The 24199-nt window shown below is 40.8% G+C and overlaps 1 protein-coding gene across 3 annotated transcripts; it reads right to left on the bottom strand.

Annotated features, from left to right (window-relative positions):
* Positions 1–840: 840 nt before the first annotated feature.
* lnx2b (ligand of numb-protein X 2b) lies at positions 841–21166 on the bottom strand. Of its 3 annotated transcripts, none has more exons than XM_082509242.1 (10): positions 20919–21166; positions 15350–15937; positions 12914–13098; positions 9054–9253; positions 6068–6490; positions 5405–5533; positions 4369–4543; positions 2991–3231; positions 2733–2891; positions 841–2635 (listed from the first exon to the last, which is right to left on the bottom strand). In XM_082509242.1, exons 2-10 carry the CDS (start codon positions 15751–15753, stop codon positions 2500–2502), a joined length of 2052 nt encoding a protein of 683 aa, XP_082365368.1. In that variant the 5' UTR covers positions 15754–15937; positions 20919–21166; the 3' UTR covers positions 841–2499. The 3 variants fall into 3 exon arrangements, with proteins under 3 accessions (XP_082365368.1, XP_082365366.1, XP_082365367.1); XM_082509240.1 differs by having other exon boundaries at positions 12905–13098; positions 20919–21165; XM_082509241.1 differs by lacking the exon at positions 20919–21166 and adding an exon at positions 16821–16927 and having other exon boundaries at positions 12905–13098.
* Positions 21167–24199: the final 3033 nt, after the last annotated feature.

Here is a 24199-nt window from a genome sequence, read left to right as displayed (position 1 = left end):
AAGTAGAAATATCAATTGTATTGCAACATATGGCATCCTAAAAAGCCTTTTTAAATTATGAGAAACTTGGGGACATGCTACAGTCTGACAGTAGATTCCCTGTGTGGTAAATATACTGATACATTTAGGTTTTGGGGGATTAAAACATCAGGCTTTTAATGGCAATGTATATATATTTAAAACTTATTTAACCTTCACAATATAGACAGAAATAAAACTAGCACCGTAAGTTGGTGGTATGTAAGTGCTTATGAAGTGAAGATTTTGAGAGAACTGGCAAATCATAATTGTGAGAAATCACTGTTGAGGACTTCAGAGCATGATTTTAAAATTGCATAACAGGCCTGTGATAAAGCACAAGATTAAAAGGTAGTCTGTATTTTATTTTTCTTATTCTGCCTTTGTTTTACTAAGTGTTTTATCCTATTGTAAAGTGTCCTTGGGTGACTTGAAAGGCGCTCATAAATAAAATTTATTATTATTATTAATTACAATAGTTTTATTTTTTTAATTCATGGATACCATGGTTACTTTAAAGGTTTTACAGGATGGAATCTGGAAACATTGGCCACTTCAGTCCTTGTGTCCACTAGGGGTCAGAGTGAACAGGCTAATAAACCGTCCAGCCACAGACTTTCAACATCAGTAACTGTAATAACTTATTTCTAACATTTGCACCCTTCCTCTGTGAATACCGGTGTATTTATAATCCCCTCTAAACTACCCATCCATCATCAAGTATAAATAAAGGGTGGCTTGTAAAGCTGTGCCTTTACTACACTTAACCTTCCTCCCCAAAAAGCCCAAAGTGTACAGAACATTCATAACAGAAAGACGGAATGGTTTCATGATTTTATTGAACATAATGAAACGGTGGACAGGCTAATACACACATTACCTGCTGTAAATTTTACAGCCATCCATAGCTTTTCAACAGGTATCTCACCTATAAAGATGCAACAAAGGCCACCGGGAATGTGTCGACACAGATCTATCAGAGCAAGGCTTTGAATTCCCACAAACAGTAAATATTGAGAAGAACAAATAATGAGGAAAACACATTTTTGGTGGAGCAAAACATTTAAGGCAAGTATAGATTCTGCTTTGTCCTTTGATATCTACAAGGCACCTGCTTATTAAACTCGTTCATTATGAGCAACTTTATCATTTGGAAAGAAACGGAAAGATGATATACATACACATATTCAGTGAATACAGATTAGAAAGTTTTGATTAAAACTCAACGTTCGTCAAATAATCTATATTATAATAATAATAATAGCTTCTTTTAAACCAGCTTAAGAGTTTCACAACACAGGTCTAAGTTTCCTGTTAAGAGCTTACAGGAAATAAACCTGATGCAACCCCTAGCAACACAATGCTGACTAAACGCTCTACACATATTTGTTGAGTAAAGAAGCGTGATCTTTACTGTCATGATGTAGACTTCAAATATTTCTGACATTTTAAAATCCTTTAAAATTTGTTTTGTCCAAAAAAAAAAGAAAAAGAAAAAATCTCACTGCTGATATTCTCCATGTAGATGCTAATTTTAAATTAAAAATGTCAATTTAAATCAACTTAAGACTTCACTTTCCTGAAATATTTGGTGTCAGCATATTGTTAACAATAACGCAATTCAACTATGTACATATGTTCATTATCACTTAACATCTAATACCATCCACAGGCTGTATACAAAGGATAGATGCAGCCGTTGTATCATAGTCCCGTTGTGCAGACTCGAGCTGAGGGGGATAGCGGTCACCATATTGGGTTTTTATAACTGGATGTGACGAGTGAGGCGAGGATCCGACTGAAAATCCACAGGACACTCCACATTCAGTCACTTGTCAGTCACAAGGCCGGTCTGCTCTAAAGCGTTCCCTGCTTTATCGTCCTGTTTCACTCCAAATAAGAAGATAATTTACAAGATGAACTATATGCTATATTCATTAAGGCATAAAACTAGCAACTGAGATCATAAACTCATAAGGAAAATGTTTATTGAGGTTATAGAAAAGGGGGCATCTTCCCATAGACTTCTGTACAACGGGATGTCTTTTTGCAACCAACGAAGTCGTCCCCTGCAGGTCATTAGAAAGAAGGCACTTCTGCATTAGTTTCACTTTGCAGACCCTAAAGCTACATTTTTATACACAGTCTAAGATGTAATCGCTACCAAATAAAACATTAGGCAGATAAGCTAAAAATATACATACAACTTTCAAATGGGATCAGAAAGACACTCCAAAAAAACGAATCCTTCCAGTTTGTCTTTAGCACAAAATTCATGGATTGTCATCATTGTTACACGACAATATCGCAAAAAACAGTCCACCTATGGAAAATCATCTATTGTACATGGGATGGTTTTGAAGAACACGCATCTTCGTGTATGACATGACCTCAAAAATCTCAACTGGTTACATGTGGAAGGGACAGTGAGATTCCCAGTAAAGAAAGAAAGGAGATCACAGAATGAGCACGTGAGGTTTGCTATACTAGACTTCCCGGCCAGGACACCACAGTCAGCGTGACTTTATTCTTCTGTAGTTTGAGCATTGGGATGAGAGAGGAGTTGTTCATTCCCACAGTTGTAGCTCCGTTCACCGCCACTATCTCATCACCACACCTGAGAAAGCCACGGGACATTTTTGTTATCAGGGTCGGTGCCGAAAAGATGCAGGAGCGGATGATGTAACATGGGAGTCAAAATGTGGTTAACTTACTTGAGGCGTCCATCAAAGTGAGCCGGTGTTCCAGGCACAATGGTTTTGATGAAGAACGGCTGCTGCCCGTGGCTCTCCTCATAACCCCCAACGATGCTGAAGCCCCAGCTCTCGTTGTTGGTCTTCTGCAGGACGATGTCCCGGCACCAGTGCATGTGACTGAAGAAACGAGTCAGAGTCAGCTCTTTCACATAAAGCAAAAACAGCTCAAACAGCACTATGACCGTGATATAAATGATTATACTGAGTTGGCTTTACCTTGGTAATCCCAGCCAGCGAGTCCACAGCGGGGTCCAGTTGAGGGTGTCATCTCGTGAGTCTTCTGCAATGTCGAGTTCGTCATCGTTAGCCTCGGTGTCCTCCTCTGACTCCTCAGACAGAGTCTGAATGACACGAAGCACCACCTGGGACTGAGCTGTCTGAGCCTTCAGCACAGAAACGGCCTCATTGTAGGTCAGCTGAGTCAAATCAACACCGTTGATGCTCAGCAGAACATCACCTGAAGAAATACAGATGATGTTAACAAGGACAAGGCCAGTTCAGTTAAAATTATTGTTTCTGTGTTTAAAGTGATTTTTTTTAAAAACTCCAGATGTCAGTTCAACCACAGAAAAAGTGTGGGATGGATATAATATTTAAAGAGCAGCTCTTAAAGAAGTCAGAGTCAAGGCTCTATTTTAGGACATCCTCTCAGTTTTAATGGTCCTTTAGCAGCACACTGTATCCTGGAAAAGAGGCAGGAAAAAAAGAAAATTGCCCTTTTCCTGTACTTTTGTAGTGGATTTTCAAACAGAGCTGTCATTTCCAAAATCTTTACACTTATTTATTAAAATACATTGTAATTTTGTTTTCGTTAAAGGCTTAATCGATTGAATTTATGTACAACTATCTCTACAAAAACTGGCTTACTAAATGATTAATCAGTGGACAGAAAAGATGTTCAATTTATTCTGTACAGTGTTGATGGCGTCGATGGTCTTGGAGGTCCAGGGACAGCCAAAAAGGATCCCACATGACTGTAATCATGCATGCCCGTTTATGATGTGTTTAAAAATAGTTTTTTATCCTTAAAGTTACTGTGTAGCCTGTACAGATGACCCAGAGTTTAGGTTTATTAATCAAATGTAATTGACTCTTGTAGTTCTCTTTCAAACATAAATTTAACAAGTCTTACTTTGCACTTTAGTTTATAACCTCTGTTTTGTGCACTGTGTATGTGTGTGTGCACGCACACAAGTGCAACAGCATGTAAGTGAGACTATGATTGCACTCTCCCCTTTATATATATATATATGTATATATATTTTTTCTTTTTAATTTCTTATTTTATGGAATGCTAAAGTGATTTGAGCCAAATGCCCCCCTGTCAAAGTTGGCCGCCTGTCCAGTTCATCACGATCACTGGCCCTAACCCTGGTTATACATGATAGAAAACTGGCATTTATTTGAAACCCAAAAGTGAAAAGATATCATCGTGACATTTTTTGGGATTTTTACATTTTCTGACATGTTACAGGCAAAAATGATTGAGGATATCTGAAGATGAATTAAATATTGAAATAATTTCTAGCCGTTGCCCTTGGCCAAGAGAGCGTTACAAAGACAAGAACACTCTTTTTATTCCTGTGGTTTGTACCTCTTTTGATGGTGCCATCTCGGTGCAAACAGCCTACAGGCTGCACACTTGTGATGTAAACCGGTAGACGGCTGCGACAATCCCTCCCTCCAGCGATCGTGATGCCGAGGGAAAGCCGAGGCTCCTTTTTCAGACTCACGGTCTTCTCCTGACTAGAAAATCCACCTGGAGGATCCTATGGAAACAATGAGACACATTAACACCAAGCAATAAGAAACATATTGACCATCTTCATTGTATCGGTTTTTAAATTCATGTCCTCTACCTCATGTTTTCTCCACAGGAGTTAACCTTTTTTTCGTTTGGCCTAACATGCCAGCTAATCACATTCTCTCCAGGATCACTGACTTAATGGATCCCCCTTACAAAACCACTTGTAGAAACAAATGTGAAACATCTGAGATGGAGCTGAGAGGTAAGGGCAGAGGGAACGTGTGAGGTTCAGCACTACGCTCTCGTACTGGAAAAGATGTGTGGAAAATGACAACTTCAACCAGTGTCCTTGTGGCTCTCTGGAGTCTGTAAACCATCAGAAGGGAAGGTGGGGGGTTCTTCCTCTCCACAGCAGGGAATCCCCCCCCCCCCTTCCCCCCAGCAAGACGAAAAGGCTCGACTCTGCAGGCGAAAGCTAACTGTTACCAGCTTTGATCCTCTGTCTCGCAAAGAAACGGCCAAAAAAAACAACAAGACAGTGGCCCCGTAGCGGCAGAGCGAGCAGCACCCGGGGCCTTTTGATCAGGCCAGAGGGAGGCCCCAAAGAAGGGCTTTTATCTCTGCTCACCATTGCAGGTGTCTGCTCTCACCCCTCAAACGGGGGGTTGCTGTTCTTTCCACTCACTGTGTATGGTACAACTGAGTGTGAGCGACACAGGAGTGAACGTCACAATTACGCCGTGTAAACATAAACATGCAAAGTTTGTAAGACACTGCTACCAACGTTGGGGTGTTAAAAGACAACAGCTGGAAACCACCTGGAAACATGGATATAAAATATATAATTAAAAAAAGACTTGGGAGGAAACTGTTTGTGTGTTACCTTCATGTAGGTGGACCGGCGCCTAAAGTACTGCGGCTCAGGCGTCCTCCTGGATGTTCTGCTGCTTCCTCCTTCCTCTTGAGCCTCCGCAGATCTCATCACCACAAAGTTCACACGCATCTCACTGGCCTGTTGGCACAAAGAATAAAAGCAAATGATTTTACACAAACAAATTTCATACAAAGCTCCTATTATGAATTCCTCTGCCAGGTGGTGTTTACATTGAGGGTTTTGCATGTCTGGTCCACTAACTATCACCTAGGATACATTTTCCATGCTGTGATTGATGGCCCTCCTGGGTGCCTTTGGTCTGTAGAAATTTTAAGATGTATTATGACTTGTAAAGACTTGCTGGGGACAGAGTCCATAATAAACATACTAACAGATGCTTCTTTCATGTCTGTACAAGTTGTAAACAACCTGTGTCCCAAAATGTTGTCAATCAGTTCAATGTTATTTCTTTATATAGCACCAAATCACAACAACATTTGCCTCAAGGCACTTTACATTGTAAGTTAAGGGCTGCACAATAATAATGTTGATGTCACTTTTTGAATAACTTTTGTGATGTGCAAGTCCTTTTTATTCTTTGTGTTTTTACTTACTTTAAACAGCATCTTAACTTTGTTTATTTAAGAAATAAGGGTGCAGTCTGTTATCTACCTGTATAATCTGGGCTGCACTTTCAGGTGTCCCATGCCTCAGGTCATGTCCATTGATGGCCAAAACTTTGTCATTGTTCCTCAGTTTTCCATCCTTAGCTGCCAAACCACCAGCCAGCAGGTCCAAGATAAAAACCCCACTCTCATCTGATTTGCGGATGAGTTTGATGCCGAGCGGCTCTGTGCGCTGGCTCTTCACTAGCGTCACCTGCAGGACTGTACCAGGGTTGTTACTGGAGGTAGCGTTGCTATGGGGACTGTGAGAGCCCGGGGAGCCGGTGGAAGTGGGTTGGTTTTGGTCTGAGCGTTGATCCCTTAATTTGAAACCTTTCTCCTGCATGACGGTGAGCCTGAGGAGGGAGGGCAGCTGCAGCACTGCGATGGCCCGAGTGTGGGGAACTGAAGCCAAGCTGATGTCATTCACCTGGAACACGACACCACAAAGAGGAGAAACAACGCCGTCACTGATAAAGCAGCTGAGCGCAAACATTACCTGCCTTCACTGTGTACAGTTATTTGTCAAGCATAAAAGAGATCAACCTTTCTTGACAGTGGTGTAATTTGATGTGCTTGGAAATAAAGCTTTGTCATATCTGGCTTTAATGCTATTTAGCATGGTTGCCACAGCAAGATGAACATGCAGATTTTGGGTTGTTCTTGCTGTTAGGCAATAGTACTAACCACCGTGTCGCCCCGCAATACAACGCCCTGCATTAATACGATTTCTGTTTTCCAGAAAAGAGCTGACGCGACCTAATTCAATGATTCTGTACAGTTTTCTTTTCACAGGCGGTCCATTTGTGCTCATTGTGTTTCAGCTTCTTTAACACAATTTGGTTACTTTCATAAGTTTCTTTCGGCTGGACAGAAACACCAACTGGCATGGATGCAAAAATAATTGCTATTAAGCAGTACAATACATTTTAGGTTGGATTTTGAACTGTCAGTGAACAGCCTGTACTCATCTGCGTCGTACACACAACCCAACAAACCCTCAACATGAACGCAATAAAGAAAGTTATCATCCATTTCAATGAAGGAAGATGATTCTTCTCATCACGTCCTGCAGATGGAGTAAACTGGCGGCTGATCACTATATACTATTGTGAGGTAAATGAATTGAAAAGAGAGGGGGAGCCATGCAGGATGCCATATACAGACAGAGAAGCAGAAGGGCAATGGCATAAAATTCAAATAAATCATCTCCAGTAGAAAGAATTTTTTTTTCCTGTAGTCAGGAAGTTTTTCTCACTCAGTCTAGACCCAAGCCACTCAGTTGTTTCTTTTGGAAGATCCAAATCTCATATTAAGTCATTTAACTCTGAGTAAATAACTGCGAGTAATCTTCAAAGTCCTCATCACTAGAATGTTGTGCATCTGGAGACAAAACACCATCACACGCTCGTCTCTCATCAGCTGGAAAAAATGAGCGGTGGCATTTCATCTAAATGTGGTGCAGGTCTCATGGCTGATGGCAGGTTAGGGGAACTGATAAATGATGCAGTTTTTGAACTGTATCCAGAAATATTGACTAAACAGAAGCCACAAAGCCATTCTGTGGCTTCCTCCATGCCACTGAAAACATTAAAACCAGACTTATTTTGCCCTTGGCTGTCTAATTTCATACCAAAATAAGCAGAGCATGTTTTTTCCACAAAACCTGTTATGTTTTGTTGTTATTTGGCTGAAGTGAAGCATCCACAGATAGGAAAAACATCTGGATCATGTTTATAATTGCCATTTGTAAAAAAAAAAACAAAAAAAAAAACAACAAATTAGTATTACTTTTGAAATCAGTGTTACATTTAATAATCATTATCTGCTCCACAGTTTAGCTTTTTTCTTCTTTCTTTTTTCACTTGCAGCAGGAATCCTCCCCTCCGTTTACATTGTTGTCATTAGGTTTGTTTAAACACAATCATGCATGCCACTTGAAAAGGGAGTGACTGGAGTCAGGTGGGGACGCCTAAGGGAGGCTCAGGCCTCTCATACTGTCACTACAAACTGTGGATTATTGCTGTAGTTTAAAGTTCATCAGCCCTCAGGGGCCCCCCCACTGGCCTGGGCGCCCAAGCAAGGTGCTGCTTGCCACCAGGCAAGGCAGGCAACTGCTTATCTGTCTGGAAATTCGAGCTTCCTCCCACAGTCCAAAAACCATGCATGTTAGATTAACTGGGTATTCTAATTAGGTGGGAGGTATAAACGTGAGTGTGAATGGTTGTCTGTTTCTCAGTGTTAGCCCTGAACTGGAGACGCTGAAGGAGAAGGATGGACATTACACTTTAGTTTTGTTGTCCTCTTAATAAAATAATCACGATTATCACAGCTACGTAAACATTAATTCCAAGTCTCTTCTGTTTGAAGTCTGCCTCACAAATCTAAGAACAGGCCTCAGCAAAAATCAGTCTGTTGTTTCAATCATCTTTTTAGGTTCACAAACAAAGGAAGCAATTGTTTCGCGTCCTGAAAGCGAGCTGTTCTCCGGTACGGTTTTTGTTTTCATTTCCAGGTCTGGGATTGCTTAGCTTTAGAGGAAAAGTTAAAATGTATTTCACAGAAAATTTATTTCAGAGCAATGTGAGGGTAGAAATCGGATGTGGAATATTCTTGTTATTGATATTCTGCACTCCCATTATTCTCTGCGGAAACCAAACGCAGTTCCTCCTTAATGTTTGAAGACTATTAAAGTGAAAGGCAGTGGGTAAAGTTGCTCAAGCTAACATGACGCACTTGTGCCAGGTAATATTAACCACGCCTTGTTGCCATGGAGACAAAACTTGTTTATCTTGAATGTCTACTTTCCCACCCCCTCTAACGAGCAGTGTGTTTACAATACCATGAGAAGTAGTCATAAGGTGTTGTGTGCGAAACAATTTTGACCTCAACTGTCACGCTATGCCACGACACGAGATTTCTAAATCCCAACACTGAATAACAGCTGAATACGACTTAATCCCAGCTCTTCCCTCGTTTTTGTTTTCTCTCACCTCTAAAATATGGTCTCCTGGTGCCAGCCTGCCATCCCTAGCTGCTATTGAGTCCCGCACAATTTCTTGTAGGACTATGTTTCCCAGCGGTGTGTCTTTCCCCCCCACGATCCGAAGGCCCAGCTCCTCTCCGGGTTCATCTCTGATCAGCTCCACGACAGTGGCCTCGGCCACCAAACTGGACCGCAGCGAGTTGTGGTCTGTAGGAGAGGGAAAAAGAAAAGCAACAGTAATAAACATGGCTGTATGTCCTGTTTACTCCCAGTTCTCTCCTCTTTTTCACTGGAATGAACCTTGCAAAATACCCAATGCAGGAACACCAGCAGAAAGAAGGAAACAAACAAATATAATCATACAAGTTTGAGCTGTTTGGAGTCCAGCTTGACTCTGATTAATTATGTTTTTGTTTTTTGTTTTTTATCTTTGTAAACTGTTCTTATCTTCCAAATATGGTAACTCGCCCACAAGTTAAATTCTAACCCTACTTTACTGAGGTGTCACACTTCCATAGATCCAAAAACACAACAGAAAAGGCAAAGCTGGTTCAATTCAGTGGTGTAAAAATACAGCTATTCACACCAGCACTTTAAATTGTTTTTATTCCCTGCAGGATGTTTCAACACGGCATGCAAGTAAATTGTTAGCATAAACAAAACCTGCTCAAATCCCAGGCTTGGATCTAGAGCAGGGCGATATGACCAAAAACATTTATCACGATATACATTTGAAAATTTGCGATAACGATATAACTGATGATATAATTGACACTAGACAAAATACTTTACAACTCCACAACTTTATTAGTGCAAAAAAAAAAAAAATCAATGTATTTTCACTTAAACAAGCAGCTGTTTTTTATGTGGATTAAAGTTATATAAAAATTTAACAGTGCAAATGCAAATTCCTTGCTGACTGTTTAACCAAAAGGCATTTCCAGTGGAAATTGGCCGACATATCCTCAGCATAACCATGTATAATATCCACAAAACTTAAAAAGAGGTTATACACACACAATACGGTAATATTATGTTGAAGCACAGTACGTATCACTCCGCGAGGCTCCTGCCTACAACAGCCATTATGCTCCGACAGCCCATCAAGCGGTGCGGCTTCGTAGCTTAGCAAAGTCGTACTAAAACATTTGACAGATTTTCCAGCGCCGTGTACATAAAATCGTTTCGAGGTCAGTAAACACAACCAGAATTCATACATAAGGCACACGGGATTATAAGGGACTCTGTCGATTTTCAGAAAAATCAAAGGATTGATTTTAAGTGTGCCGTATTTTCCAAAAAACACGACAATAACGACGGCCCGCAAGCATGCGCTACCAAAAATAGTGCTTTGTTGTGTATCTGACGGACGAAAGCTAAACCAGTTCCACACCACTGAAGTTGCAGCATTTTTACAAACCAATTCTGGTTCATCCGTTTCATTTAACAATCCGCCTTCGCCCTTCTCATTCTCCGTCGCTGCCATGCTTTTTCCGCCATGTGCGTATGAAAACAAAGGCACTGCGCATGCGCCACTTGAAAAGTGATATTTTCGCGATATTTCATTTTCTTATCGTTGCCCGACATTATACCGGTATTACCGTGAACGGTATAATACGGCCCAGCCCTACTTGGATCATCAAATGGGACACTGCCATTAGGACAGAGGATGAGGGGAGGAAAAGAAGCTATAAAAGGAGCATGAATTGTGCTGACCATTTAATAATATTTTCATTGTCATCGTGATATAAACCTACTAAACAAGTCTCCTAAGGCTGTCTGAAAGGCAGTGAATAGGAAAAGTAATTCATATTAAAACACATGAATACCTTCACACTCAACATGCAAATATTTGACAATGTTCAATAAAAACTTTTTCTTAAAAAAATAATAAATTCTTTATTCAGTAAACATAAGGTATTTAGTGCTTGGTCGCAGTGCCAGCAGCGTGCCTTTTAAAACCACAGAAATTGGAAGCTTAGTGCATATTTATTTCATAGACCCAGTATACAAACATTTTCATTGACTGAAACTACAGAAGAAAATAGTAGACGCAATCTAAACAGTGACGAGTGACTCCAGAAACTATTTGGAAGCAAAAACAGGCCCTTCAACACATTAATGGTCTGTGACTATGTGAGGGTCTGTTCGAGTCTTTGTAAAGGTCAGTTGTCCCACAAAACACTACAGCGCAATGCATCAACGACACATGCATTCTTCAGGTGAATACGGGGCATAACGGCTACTCGTCCATGGCGTCTGTAGCTTTCCACATTCTCTTACTTATTCACTTTCTATTTCACCTCGCATAAAGTTAGCTCAGATACACTGATAGCTTGTTTACACATTTCAAGATGCCTCTTACCCCATCACCTCTTTTCTAGCGATGTCACAAGCTCTCAGTAAACGCCCTATTAAGCACAACTAAGTTACAGGGGATTTATACTTAAATCTACCCTGGACCTGACGTGCACCTCCATGTCAGTAGATTGTGATTGCCCTGCTCAGTACTCCAGATACCTCCTGTGTATGTCTGGCAACTTTGGTGAGAATGATATTAATCATTGCTTCAGTTTCTGAATTTGCAGATGTGTGCAAATTCTCAGAGGGAGAATGCTGCAACTATCAGAATGGTTGAAGGCAGTGGAAAAACATTATATGTCCATATATGGTACATTATATGGACCATATAATGTACCACAAGTATTAATGTTGGTGTTGGCCAGTTGTTTAGGTTAAACATTACATATAAAGGATCAATGTTGTAATCAACTGTTAGTTGACTTATACTTTAAAACAACTCTACAGAAATAGAATCCAAACTTTAAATGATCTTCCTGTTGCTGCAAAATTCACAGAAAACCCAAAGCGTGAAGAGCAGGCTGTAGGAGCATTTTTTGTTATGTTTGTGTTCAGATAAGCTGAGCATATCTTGTGCTCATCTTTTTTCCTGAATGCAGAGACAGATATGATCGTCTCCTTTAACTCCCAGCAAGACATTTTGGTGAGAAAAACACCGTCTTCACCAACATTTTAGAAATGTCTATTTTCCCATAGATACTTACATGGAATAACACACTATGACATAAACCAGTAAATCTGTGTCGTTTGTGTTTCCGGGATGCGCTGAAGAGTATCGTGAAAAGGAAACAGAGTGACGCAGAGTGGACCTCAGTTTGTGATTATAACAGTGAGATAGCGCAAACTCTGCTGCACTGCACAGCCTCGCTCTTCCGTGGAAATGGCCTGTGCATACACACAGACCATACAAGTACTTACATGCTTACTCCTCAGCAATACTACCAATGTATTTGCTCCCATTCAGTTAGAAAGCTATGAATTTTACTAGCGGCAAAGATGGTGAAACCTGGATTATTCAACATGATGAAGTTTTCATGCTGGGGGGGGGGGGGGGGGCACCATTACTAAACATAAACATGCTGAGATTTTAACAGAGATCTTTCAAAAATCAAATGACAGATTATAGTTGCACAAATATAAACTTCACTGTGGACACCTGGTACCAGTTGCTTGGCAACTGTGTTTTACTGAACTTTGGTCGGTGATGCCGGCTTGCAAGTTGCTTTCAGGGTTTTTCCCACCCATGATGCAACTGTCTGGTTAAACTGTGTGTTAGCTGGTACATGTTCCTACAGCCAGGCTGATGATTCACCTGAGACAGACAGAATCAAACCCTTAAAGGCTAAAAGCAGCAAATCGCGTGTGTGCCCTGACAATCACCCTACCAACTGGAAATATTCCTGTTAAGCCTAGAAGCTTCTATAAAGATTATTTGGTACTGTTCTAACGCACACCCTGAGAAATTGCGGGTTTTAAAATAATAAAATAACTCCATACCTTCCTCACCTTCCTCATAGGCAGGATTAATGAGCCCAGGCTCGGGCTGATCCCGGGTTGAATTTCGAGACAGTGTTGCTGAGTGTTTCGCATCTCCAGACCCTTCTCCGTCACCCTTACGCCCCTTTAATTCATTCCATGAGGGCCTCTTCCTCTTCTCTGCTTCCTCTCTGAGTCTTCTAAAAACAGGACATCTGAGGATTGACAGAAGCATGAAGAACATTAAAGTGGGTGAATTAGTGATGTTAAAAGGAGTTTAAAGAGGATCTTTTATTACAATTTGGAGCTACAGCTTTATATTCTTTTACTAGAGTATCTTTCCAAACAATTCTCATTTCCCTTATGCTGTGCAGCCCATCAGTCCATCCACTGTCTGAAACAAGCTGCTTTTACTTCCATCCCTTCCCTTTAAAAAACAACTTTCCTCTAATTAGCTGCTCATCAGAAACAACGTTTGAAGAGCAGTTAGGTGATGAAGCTGTGTTCAAGACCAGTGCTGTTGAGATGACAACACCAAGGAAATCCCCTCCCATTGACATCATACAGATCTGACAGAAAAGAAAAAAAACCGAGCATTACAGCTGTCGGAGTTTTTGGCTCAAAGGAATTAATTCTACATATGATTACATCATTTGAACTTTGGCCACATTTAATAGGAGATCCCACCTTTGTAGCTGTATTCATATATAAGTGAAGATAATGAAAAATATTATAGATACATGTACAGGAACGGCTGAAAATGAACTCAGGGAACAAAATTCAATGTTAACTGTGTTTTGTGAGAGCAAAGAGACCAGAGGAGAAGCACTATGCAGATTTCTCTGCATTGCAGAGTGTCTGTTGAGACAGGCTGAATCTGATTAAGCCTGTGCTGGAACCGGTGCCTGGTCTTCATGCCTGAACTTTGCCTCCTCACTGTTTACACAGAGAAGCTGCAGCAAGCTAATTTTCCTCCCACAACTGACTGCGTCATAGCGGCCACTGGATGATAAGCACCACACTCTCCATGTGAAAACAAGAAGAGTGACCTGTGCCTCGTATTGAACACAATAACTACACAGCTGTGTGTTCACAGACAAACTATGCTACCAGCAGTAGCTGGTAGAGTTTCAAAGAGGACACAGCTACGGTGGCCCTGAAAGGTCAAACGGACTGCGAGTTAAGAAAACACCAACAAACGGAAAAGCATACAAAACATGACTAAAATAGAAAAAAGAACGGATATAGAAAAAAAAAAACACATGACAAGAAGTAGAAAAACATAAAATCTCACAAAATACAACAGGAGTGTTTATGTGACACAATAACATGATGGACCAGGTGCAAATGTAACAGAAACCAAAACACGCAAAGGTTTGCACTTTTGGCGTTTGAGGATTCATCTGTGTTGCGAGAGAGAAAAAGATGCAGGTGATATGCAGTTTAAACACATGATTCATATAATACTGTAGATACGTGTTTGTTATTAGCCTGTTAGCTTGTCACTTTTTATTTTTAAATGGCTTTTGCTGCATCTTTTCTATTTCTGTTGCATTTTATTCAACTTCCATTGTGTTTTGTGTGTTTTCTTAAGCTTGAGCACATTTGACCTCTCAAGGCCACCGTACAAAAACACAGCTATAGACGTTATGTTTTTCTTTTCTTTTTTTTCCCGGCAAAGTAATCAGAATTTTCTCACAAAACCCTGCAGATCTTGTGTTTATCTAAGTTTTTCTTCTTGTTGTCGTTTCGACGAGAATGGTAAGCTACAATACTCGTGCCTGTAAGCCAAATATGAGGCTATAAATAACAGTTATCTTAATCGACAAACTGGAAAAAGGGAACAAATTTAGGTGGCTCTTTCCAAAGCTTAAAAAAAAAAAGAAAGAAACTGCCTTCCAGCACTTAGTCATCTTACTAATTAACAAGCCTGCAATAAATCTTTAATCTGTCACATGAATCCCCCTGTAAATCTGTGATATGGCCACTTTACACATCAACTGTCAGATTAACAAACAGTTTCCGCAGTTCTGCAAGGTGGACAGGCTAGATGTCTTCAAGCTAGGCTAAACTAAACGAAAGCCAGCTGTAGCTTCAGATTGAGTAAACAGCCATTCAACACTTGTCTTAACTCTTACCTAAAAAGCAAGAAAGCAAATGTTTCTGAAAAAGTGCAACAGTTCTTGTGACAACCACATGGCCGATGAGTTAGGTCGCTGGTAGTTTACACAAGAAGGCATCAGAGATGAACATGAATATAACATAGGACACATTACATAAACACCATCATAAACTACAACCTTTGTCTGAAGCAGGCAGATGGTTCAAAATGAAGGAAAACTAGGTAAAACTATTGCACTGCGTATAATGTCGTCATAAGATACTCATAATAGCTTTAGAGTTTCATGTGTGTTAGAACTGTGAAGGTCAAACAGTATCCACAGTCAGCATCCCACTGAGTCTTACCTGTTGTGCAGGTGAGGCTGCAATTCACAGCGCTGCATCGTCTGCTGGCACTCCGCACAGTGTGGGCACATAACGGTCAACTTGTCCAGCAGGTTCCTGACCAGCAGGCTGGAGGGACGGCACTGATGTAACTGCAGCCGCTGGCGGTCCACAGGGCAGAAGTCCTGCTCCTTCAAAAAGCTGCTCAAACAATGAAAGCAGTAAGTGTGGCCGCACGGTGTGTCCATTGGCTTCAGTAAAGGCTGCAGACAAATGTGGCAAACCAGTTCATCGTCCACCTCATCCTGGTACTCGTACAAGTGGGAGTCCTGGCTGTCGTGCTGCTGGCCGCACTCCTTACAGACGCGTGCCCACGACAGGCCCACAGTGCTGCTGCCGCTAACTTTGGTTTCTGTTGTAGCCATTATCTGAGAGAGCTCAGTCCAGTTTTCTGTGTCTGGAAAGGATCAGCGCGCTCTTATCTCCTCACAAACTCTTTTAGTATATTTCATAAGTCTACGTTTGCATTCCCACAGCCAAATCCACTCCAGCAGTGAAACAGTTTATCCAGAGTCGAAAATGTTATCTCCACATCTTCATGTTGATTCTCTGTTGAGAGAGAAACACAGTTAAGTGTACAGCAGACCATTCCTACTTAAACTGGGCAGCTACACAGGAAATGACAAATCCACAAAGCTGCAGCAATATGGCAGAAAGCTACAGCTGCTTCCTCTCAGCAAGTTTCCTGAGGGACAAAAGGAATTCTCATCTCAGCTAAAAGTCACAGTGCTTCTCACTGAAAGCGCTGAACTCTGTGAAATGAGCCAGAAGAAAACAGACTAAAGTCAACCTTCTGTTAATGGGAAGGAACAAAGGCAAAGCACGCACGGGAGTAAGAATTCTGAATGAACTGGGCAGAAACACAATCCCCTTCACTAATGACCCCTTGCACCCAAACGGCAGTGGTCTCTATCCCTTTGTGCAGGTCGTAATCTCCTTTTAATTCCCTCTCATAAGAAGAGCACTGATTAGAGAGAAACTGGAGAACTTTTAGACAACCTCTCCAAATAAGAACAAATGAAGAAACATCACAAATTACACCAAATGTACTGAGGTGGATATTGTGAAATCTCCCACCGAGGACACATCATCCATCAAAACAGTTTGTTTGCGGATGGAAATAATCAGTGATTATTTATTAACTGCTTTATTAACTTGATTAGCAAAATAGCTTGATGTACTTTCAGAATACTTTGGACTGTCAGAAAGGCTAGGAAATCCACAAATACCATCAAATACCATCATAAGACACATGGCTTTATCTTACTGATGCAAATCAACTAAAGACAAATGTTCTGTTGCACATAAGAACATGACAAAATGAGCCACCACAATAAAGTCCCTATGTTCAGGTCCCCTGTCTTTGTGATCGCAGCGCTGATTTCAGACACAAAAAGACTGCTTTATCTTCGGTGTTATTGAAGCGACTCACCCGAGAGGATATCTTTGCTGTCAAGCGCCCAGTAGCCACTGCACGCAAAGGAGAGACTCTAGCAGTTGCCTGAAGCCTGAATGAAACCAGAACCCTGCCTCCTCACCAGCAGACCGTCAGAATAATGACTGTGTGTGTGTGAAAGAGAGAGAGAGAGAGAGACTACGTGTGTGTGTGTATGTGCATCAGTGTGGATGTGTATGAGCTCCAATTGCACCGGTGTGAGGAATGCAGAGGGGAATTGAATATAACTAGGCACCATGAGAGGAAAGGAGAAATGGTTGTTCTGCCTCCATCATCAGTGCCTCGGTGTGTGTGTGTGAGTGTGTGTATGTGAGTACGTGCGTAGGTTTGGGGGTTGGTGGCTCAGACTGCTGATGTTGCACTACCACAGGTAAAGTACTCTCAGTAGCTGAATGAATGACTGCAAACACAAAAGCCTGGTTATAAATATGTGCAAACATCGCTCCATATACATGTACACAGGCATTCTCCCTACTCTTTCTTCACTTTGTACAGCCGATACCCATTCCTGTTACGAATCGGGGTCAAGGATACTGTAGCACAGAGACACACAGAGTAAAAACCAGGCTACGCTCCATTTACCTTGAAAACACATCACTCGGTGGATGACGGTAAAGTAAAATCCACCATCTGAATTAATGAAGAGGTAACAATTCAGCCAGGCTTTACATTAAAGGTGCATTTGATTTGTGCTACAGTGACATGCACTAGCTAGTCTTAGAGAGCTTCCGAAAGGTTTTGTATTCCAACACGCCCTCATTAAACATGGCTTCATAGGAGGATAAATAGCATCCTGAAAAATGATGGTAATCTCAGAATCGCTGGCTGTAACGCTATTAGCCTTTTAACCATGTTCCTTTAAAAAAAAAAAAAAAAAGCAAAAAAAAAAAAAACATGACCTCGATCAAAGTACTCATCTTTCTTGGGAATTCCCACGTGAAATGGAGAGTTTTCAAAAAGTTACAGCATAATGTGGTCAAGTAACAACCTCCAGGGCTGAAAAATGAAGCCAAAGTAAGAAAGCGCTACAAACTGCAGGCACTGCTTTTGTTTCAAAGCGTGTTAATCTCTTTAAAATGTCCAATGTCAAAGCAGAAAAAAACCACTTTAAAACTATGCAGAAAAAAAGGTTTTTTGTCTCTATAGGTCATTCTACGCTTCATAACAGGTAAAGATGAATATTTCATAGCTGATCCATTTAAATTGTGTTATTAAGTTTGTATTAAGTATTAGAGGTGTGGAAATGATAAAGTGTCTACTTTAAAACAAAATTAAAGCCCACGCTTATGAAACCAGCGGTTTTGAAATAGATATGGTGAAATATGTTAAGAGGCAACCAAAGAGGAAAGGCTACACCAGGGAACACCTTATCCAAATCAAATGCCTTGTAGTCATGTGACAGCGTAAGCTTTTGAAGGAAGTGTCTGTGGCCCTACAGAGTACTTTGGTCTCTTTTAGAGGATTACCTGAGGTGGCGTTTCTTCAAAGCCGGGCCCAATCCCATGCCTTGATAGCTGATATGAGTGAATCACATGTGCTGCCACACCCTCGGTGAACACAGGTGAGGCCATGTTAGACAGTAATTTCTCAGGTCCATGAGACAGGAGGTGTGCCATGTCTGCCTCTACCTTCCATTAATGTCTGGCATTAAATGACAATACCGCACTTAGAATGGAAAATTAATGCAATTAGTTACCCAGACATGAATAACTCTTAATCATCAGGCGAGCATTTCTCAGAGATTAAACCACATTTTTGCTTATGACTTGAATATGTTCTGAAGCCTGTAATTCCTTAAGAAAATTACACTGCCTTGTTTTTCCTCAGTCCAGATGATGAATCGTTCCAGTGGTCAAGGTAACGTGAGATAAGCAGGATGCCAGGAGACTAGGGAGAAATGTCTTATCATCCATGGTGGAAGTCTGACTGATTACTCTGTGTGTATGTTTTACTCCCTGTTTGTAACTCTTAGCTTTCAGTAACTTTATTATCTATAATAAAGATTACTTTTTGATTGCAAGGACTATTTTTTCTCTTGAGCGTCTTGAACTGAAATTGAATCTAATCTTTATAATCAAAGTTCAACGCCACGTGTTTTGAGCAGTCTCTGAGAAATCTTATGTAACTGCTATAGCAACAGGATGCAAAGTCCTCTGTTTTAAATACAATCACCAGTATTTGCATTGCATATCTACTGTGTGTGGACAAAATCAATAATCATTTCCAACAACACAATAAAACCATAATTTGCCAAAAATGCCTTCCCCCAGTTTAGCTTCTCTTTGGCTCAAATATACATACAAGTAAAGCTTCTTAAAGCAGACTCGTGCACAGTGTGGTGTGGAGCCAGTCTCATAACCACAAATCATGCACAGAGGTCAAGCTTGTTTGCACAAGGCATACAAGCCTCCCAGTGTACAGCAGCCAAGCAAACACCACATATGTATGTAATTTCATTATGTTATTACAGAGAGAAAACTGGGGCTGTAATTCATGAACAAAATCCCCACGAAAAAATCCTCAGCAGAGGATTACTTTGTCAACAGTTTCTTTCTTTTTTTAAATTTCTAATAGTTCAGCATTAAAAAAATTGCATCCTCTGCTCTGGATTCATTTACAGCAGGAGTGACACAAATATAAGATTCCTGTGTATTTGATTCAAGACGTATAGTTATTTAACTGAAACAGGTTAACTTAATCCAACTGTGAACAAAAGAACAAAAGCAGTTTCAAGCCATTACAATAACAACACCACTACACACAATTACACTATAACAGTATAAATTTAATACCAATAGCACAAACAAAAAAAACAGGCCCACTGAGGCATTTTGTCCATTTGTAAACTAAAAATAATGAGTTTACTCCAGAGGCAACCTAGCAAGAAAAGATAAATCAACGCATATCAACTCTAGCAAACCTCCATCGAGATCTGGCAAACACACAGTCAGTGTTAAATACCAGAGCTGTGTGGTAATCAACCAACACCTGCGGCAAGGTCTTTAACCCTTAGAGAGTGTTGCAACCAATACACAAAAGACCCACGCACACATAGTGAAGTTTTTATATTTGTGCCACTTTTGCAGCTTGTAAGTGGTGAAAGAGGTTCTTAAGCATAATGGCTTCTTTAGAGTACATTTATTCTAATATGTGGTGATAATATAAGTCATATACGGTATTAGTTTTCTGGGTAAGTAGACATGTTTTGATCACATGCCACAAAAAACAAGTAGTCTTCACTGCACTGATGTGGAACATCTGGAGTTCTTTGTGGTTTTAGTTTAGGAACGACTGATCCTATTGAGGGCTAAAGGCCACCGTTGGGGAGTGTCTTTGGTTTACATCAAACAGAGTTAAGGTCGATTGTATTTTTCAAAACATCAGGATGAATCAAGGTTTCTCAGCAGAACATCACATTTAAGTAAATGCTAACTAACAGACCCGGTCAGTGGATTTAATACTGTGGCTCATCTTTATTATTTCCTCTCTGAAATTTACATTTCATAGAAATAATAAGGAAAGCAGGCTAAAAACTTCAAACGCCTTCAGATTGAATAAATAACCATTTTCTCTGCATAGTTAAAAATTTCGCACATGAAAAAACACAGATACTCGGTGACAGCAACAGGGGCATCTGCGATCATTTTCCACTCTGCCTGCATGGGTGTGCGTGCTGTCACTGCCACCATAAATAACTCACTGTCCCTCCATTGACAACCGACGGCTGTTGCTGAGCTCCTAATCACAACACCACCTTGACAGATCCAAATGACAGAGGGGGCAATAAAAGCAGCTCTTCATAGGTATCGGCCAGGATACTGGTTAATGAGGCAGGTAAAGTGAGAGCATGAAGACATTGCTTCACCTTCAGCTACACCGTGTGTGCCCCGCGGAGAAAGCGCTAACTGCTACACACCTTGAGCGACTTACTTTTCCGTGAAAGCGCGAATTTACTCGTTTACGCGAACAGAGTGCTCACATGAAGCGTAAAAGAAAGAATACAACGGCTACTAATGATATTTGTACACAGAAACGAAGAGAATTTGCCAAAGTCGAAGCCGAAACTCGTCTTACCTGTGTGAAGGTTGTTTTCCGGAAGCAGAAGCAAACGTGTCGCAAGCTAGAACAGCGAGGTCTTTGTGAAGTCGGACAGCAGCGAAATGAAAACGGCACAAAGTCTGGCCAGTGTCTCCCCCGAGCTGGTTTTCATTAACTACTTTTTTCTTTTCTTTCTTTCTTTTTACCACATAGCAGCCGTTGACCTGTCCCAGGTGCAGCTGAACCTGCAGGCGAAGACTGGGCGTCTTTCCCAGTTTCGAGCAAACACACTGAACCAAAAAGAGGTTGAGCACCGGAGGGAAGTCCATGCAGGTGTACACAGTACCGTCCCCCTTTTCCAAGGCAGTAGGTTTTACATAACAGCCCGCTCTTTCCAGGCAGACAAAACACTCTTTCAAAGCAGTAACTCACCCCAAAGCATTATATTTTGCTTTGATATCTAACTCTATATATCCATCTATGACAAAATGGAAAAAACACTCCCATTATTTTAAAAAGAGACGCATATTCATGCCTTTTTTTTTAAATTTTATTTTCATTTTTTTTAATGATACACAAAGTATGCAAGTAATTAATTTTTTCACTTTTTCAAAGTGCCTTCATCTCAGTTATTGTGAGTTTTGTACAGTGCAACATTCAGTTTTAGATGTGTGAGGTCACAGATGCTAAAACAAAAAACACCAACAGCCAGCCTGTTTACATATAAACTGGTGTGCTGGTAATAAAAACCCACTGTCTGGTTTCTGCATATTCTCTGATGATAAAGAAAATAAAGGCTATATGGTGAGATAGCATGTAGCAGAAATGGATATTCATTTAGAAATATGCAATTCTGTACATATGGAAAGTGTGTTTAGTGTATATTATATCCATTTGTAAATGGCAGCAATAACTCTTGTGCAGTTTTTTGGCCTTTTTTATTTATACGCTATTTTTCTAATATATCTCTAGTTTACTCTTTCTTGCTGGCCCCTGTGCTGGTATAACATGTGAATTTCCCCAGTGTGGGATTAATAAAGTTTATTTCTATTATGAAACCAGGTTTGCAGGGGTTTGACAAAACCTGTTTTGCTCTTTTCCAGGTCCATATTTTTTATTCTTGGACCCCAGTAGAACCCCTTTGTTCATCCTGTGACTAAAAACACGATTTTAGCTCCTTTCCCTTTGGATCTTCATTGGATCCAGTGCAGTTTGCTTACCAGCCTGGCGTCTGGGGGAGGACGCCATCATCTACCTCCTGCACCGAGCTCTGACTCACCTGGAGAAGCCTGGAAGCACTGTGAGGATCATGTTCTTTGATTTCTCCAGTGCTTTCAACACCATCCAGCCACAACTTCTGAGGGACAAGCTGGAGCTACCAGGAGTGGACCACCACATGTCCCAGTGGATACTGGACTACCTCACAGGATGCCCACAGTATGTGAGGACACATGGCTGTGTCTCTGATATGCTGGTCTGCAGTACGGGGGCCCCACAGGGAACTGGCACCGTTCCTCTTCACCCTCTACACTGCAGACTCCAACTCCCCACGCTGCCACCTATAGACGTTCTCTGACGACTCTGCCATAGTCGGTCTAATCACAGGTGAGGACGACTCAAAGTACAGACAGTGGACTCTGGACTTTGTGGACTGGTGCTAGCAGAACTACCTGCTGACCAACGCCGGAAAAACCAAGGAGTTGGTGGTGGCCAGTGACAGACTGCTGTATCCTAGATGCATGAAGGAGCGTTTCTGCAGGTCCTTCCTCCCTGCAGCTGTCAATCAAAACTGCTCCCAACAAACATGGATGTTTACATCAGCGCTGTAATTTGCACTAATCAACCGAACAACTACTAATGTTATAACTTGAACATTATTTTTCTCATTTAATAAATAGATAGATAGATAGATAGATAGATTGTAGCAGTGTGTGTACCCCACAATTCAGTAGCTTGTAGAGCCACCTTTAGTATAACTTGAAGTTATTTCAGGCAGGTAGAGGTCTGGACTTTGGCTGGGACATTGCAAGAGCCTTTCTGTTTAACCCATTCAAGCACTCAGTTAGAGTAGAAAAGTGCTATATAAGAACCAGTCCATTTACCAAATACTATTTTATCATTCTATTGTAGATTTGCTGCTTTGCTTGGAATTATTATCTTATTTCATGACACAGTTTTGGCCAAGCTTAAGTCCTCACATTTGACTTTAGAATACTTTGATATACAGAGGTGCAAAGGTCCTGTGGCTGCAAAACAAACTTAAATCATCAGTCCTCCACCACCGAGCTTGACAGCTGGTATGATGTATTTGTTTTTTACCAAATGTGTCCACTTTGGTCTGATCTGTCCAGAAGACATTACTAGAAGCACTTAATTCAGTAGTTACTTTGTTTCCTATGGAAGCAGTAAATGTCTCTTTACTCTACTGAATGAGCATTCAGCCAGAGGGGGAAGGAAGAACTCTATTTTAACAAAAACAGACCTCCACCAGGCTCAGGAAGGCGCAGCCATGGATAAGAGTTTAATCTGTGATACAGCAGATACATGATACACAGCCTGCATTAACTGTGCGATGTGGTGTAAGGTAACTAAGAACGTTTGCTCATGTACGATCCTTTAATTGTATATTTCAAACTGTCACTGTCTAAATGTGCATTTCTACGATGTTCTGGATGGAGAAATGGGAAGTGTGATACTTGCTACTTGAATCCCAAACTAGTGAGCTTGCAGCTCACTTGCAGAGCTCTCTAAAGGGTTCCTGCTCTGTATTTGAAAAGGCCGAATATTTGAATCACTTTATAGCAGCGCAATAAAACATTTCCCTTTGGGTTTTTTGTTTTTTTTTTGCATGTCTAGACTTCAAATTTGCATCAAAGTCAGCATGAAGATTTTAGACAAAATATACTTTATACATAATTACTAGGCTATAGTGCATATGATTATCCACAGTGGCCGTTGTGATTATGATAGCTGATGCATGTTATGTGTTTTTCTAATTAACTGACACATATACAAATGCCAGGAAGTTAAAAAAAAAATTCACAGCACAGTAACTCAGAACTAGCGAATGCTGGCATTTCCCTTAATAAATTACTTTCCAAACACCTTTGCAAAACTGTAGAAAAATACTAGCAGTTTTGGCACTGCACCAGTTAAAAGGGCTGTGACACATGGACAGTGTAAAGCACGATACCCCCTACAGAAAGGAAGGGAAGTCTCAGTGCCATAAAACCTCTCTGTGAAAGCCTGTTCACCCCAGGATTTATAGCTGTGTTAGGAAGCTTCAATTCAAAGTGACATTTGCTGATACAAGCTCA

Source organism: Aulonocara stuartgranti, assembly GCF_965226115.1.
Source record: "Aulonocara stuartgranti genome assembly, chromosome: 2".
Lineage (NCBI taxonomy): Eukaryota > Metazoa > Chordata > Actinopteri > Cichliformes > Cichlidae > Aulonocara > Aulonocara stuartgranti.
Note: the sequence above shows the minus strand (reverse complement) of the source record. Positions and strands in the feature narration are given on the sequence as shown.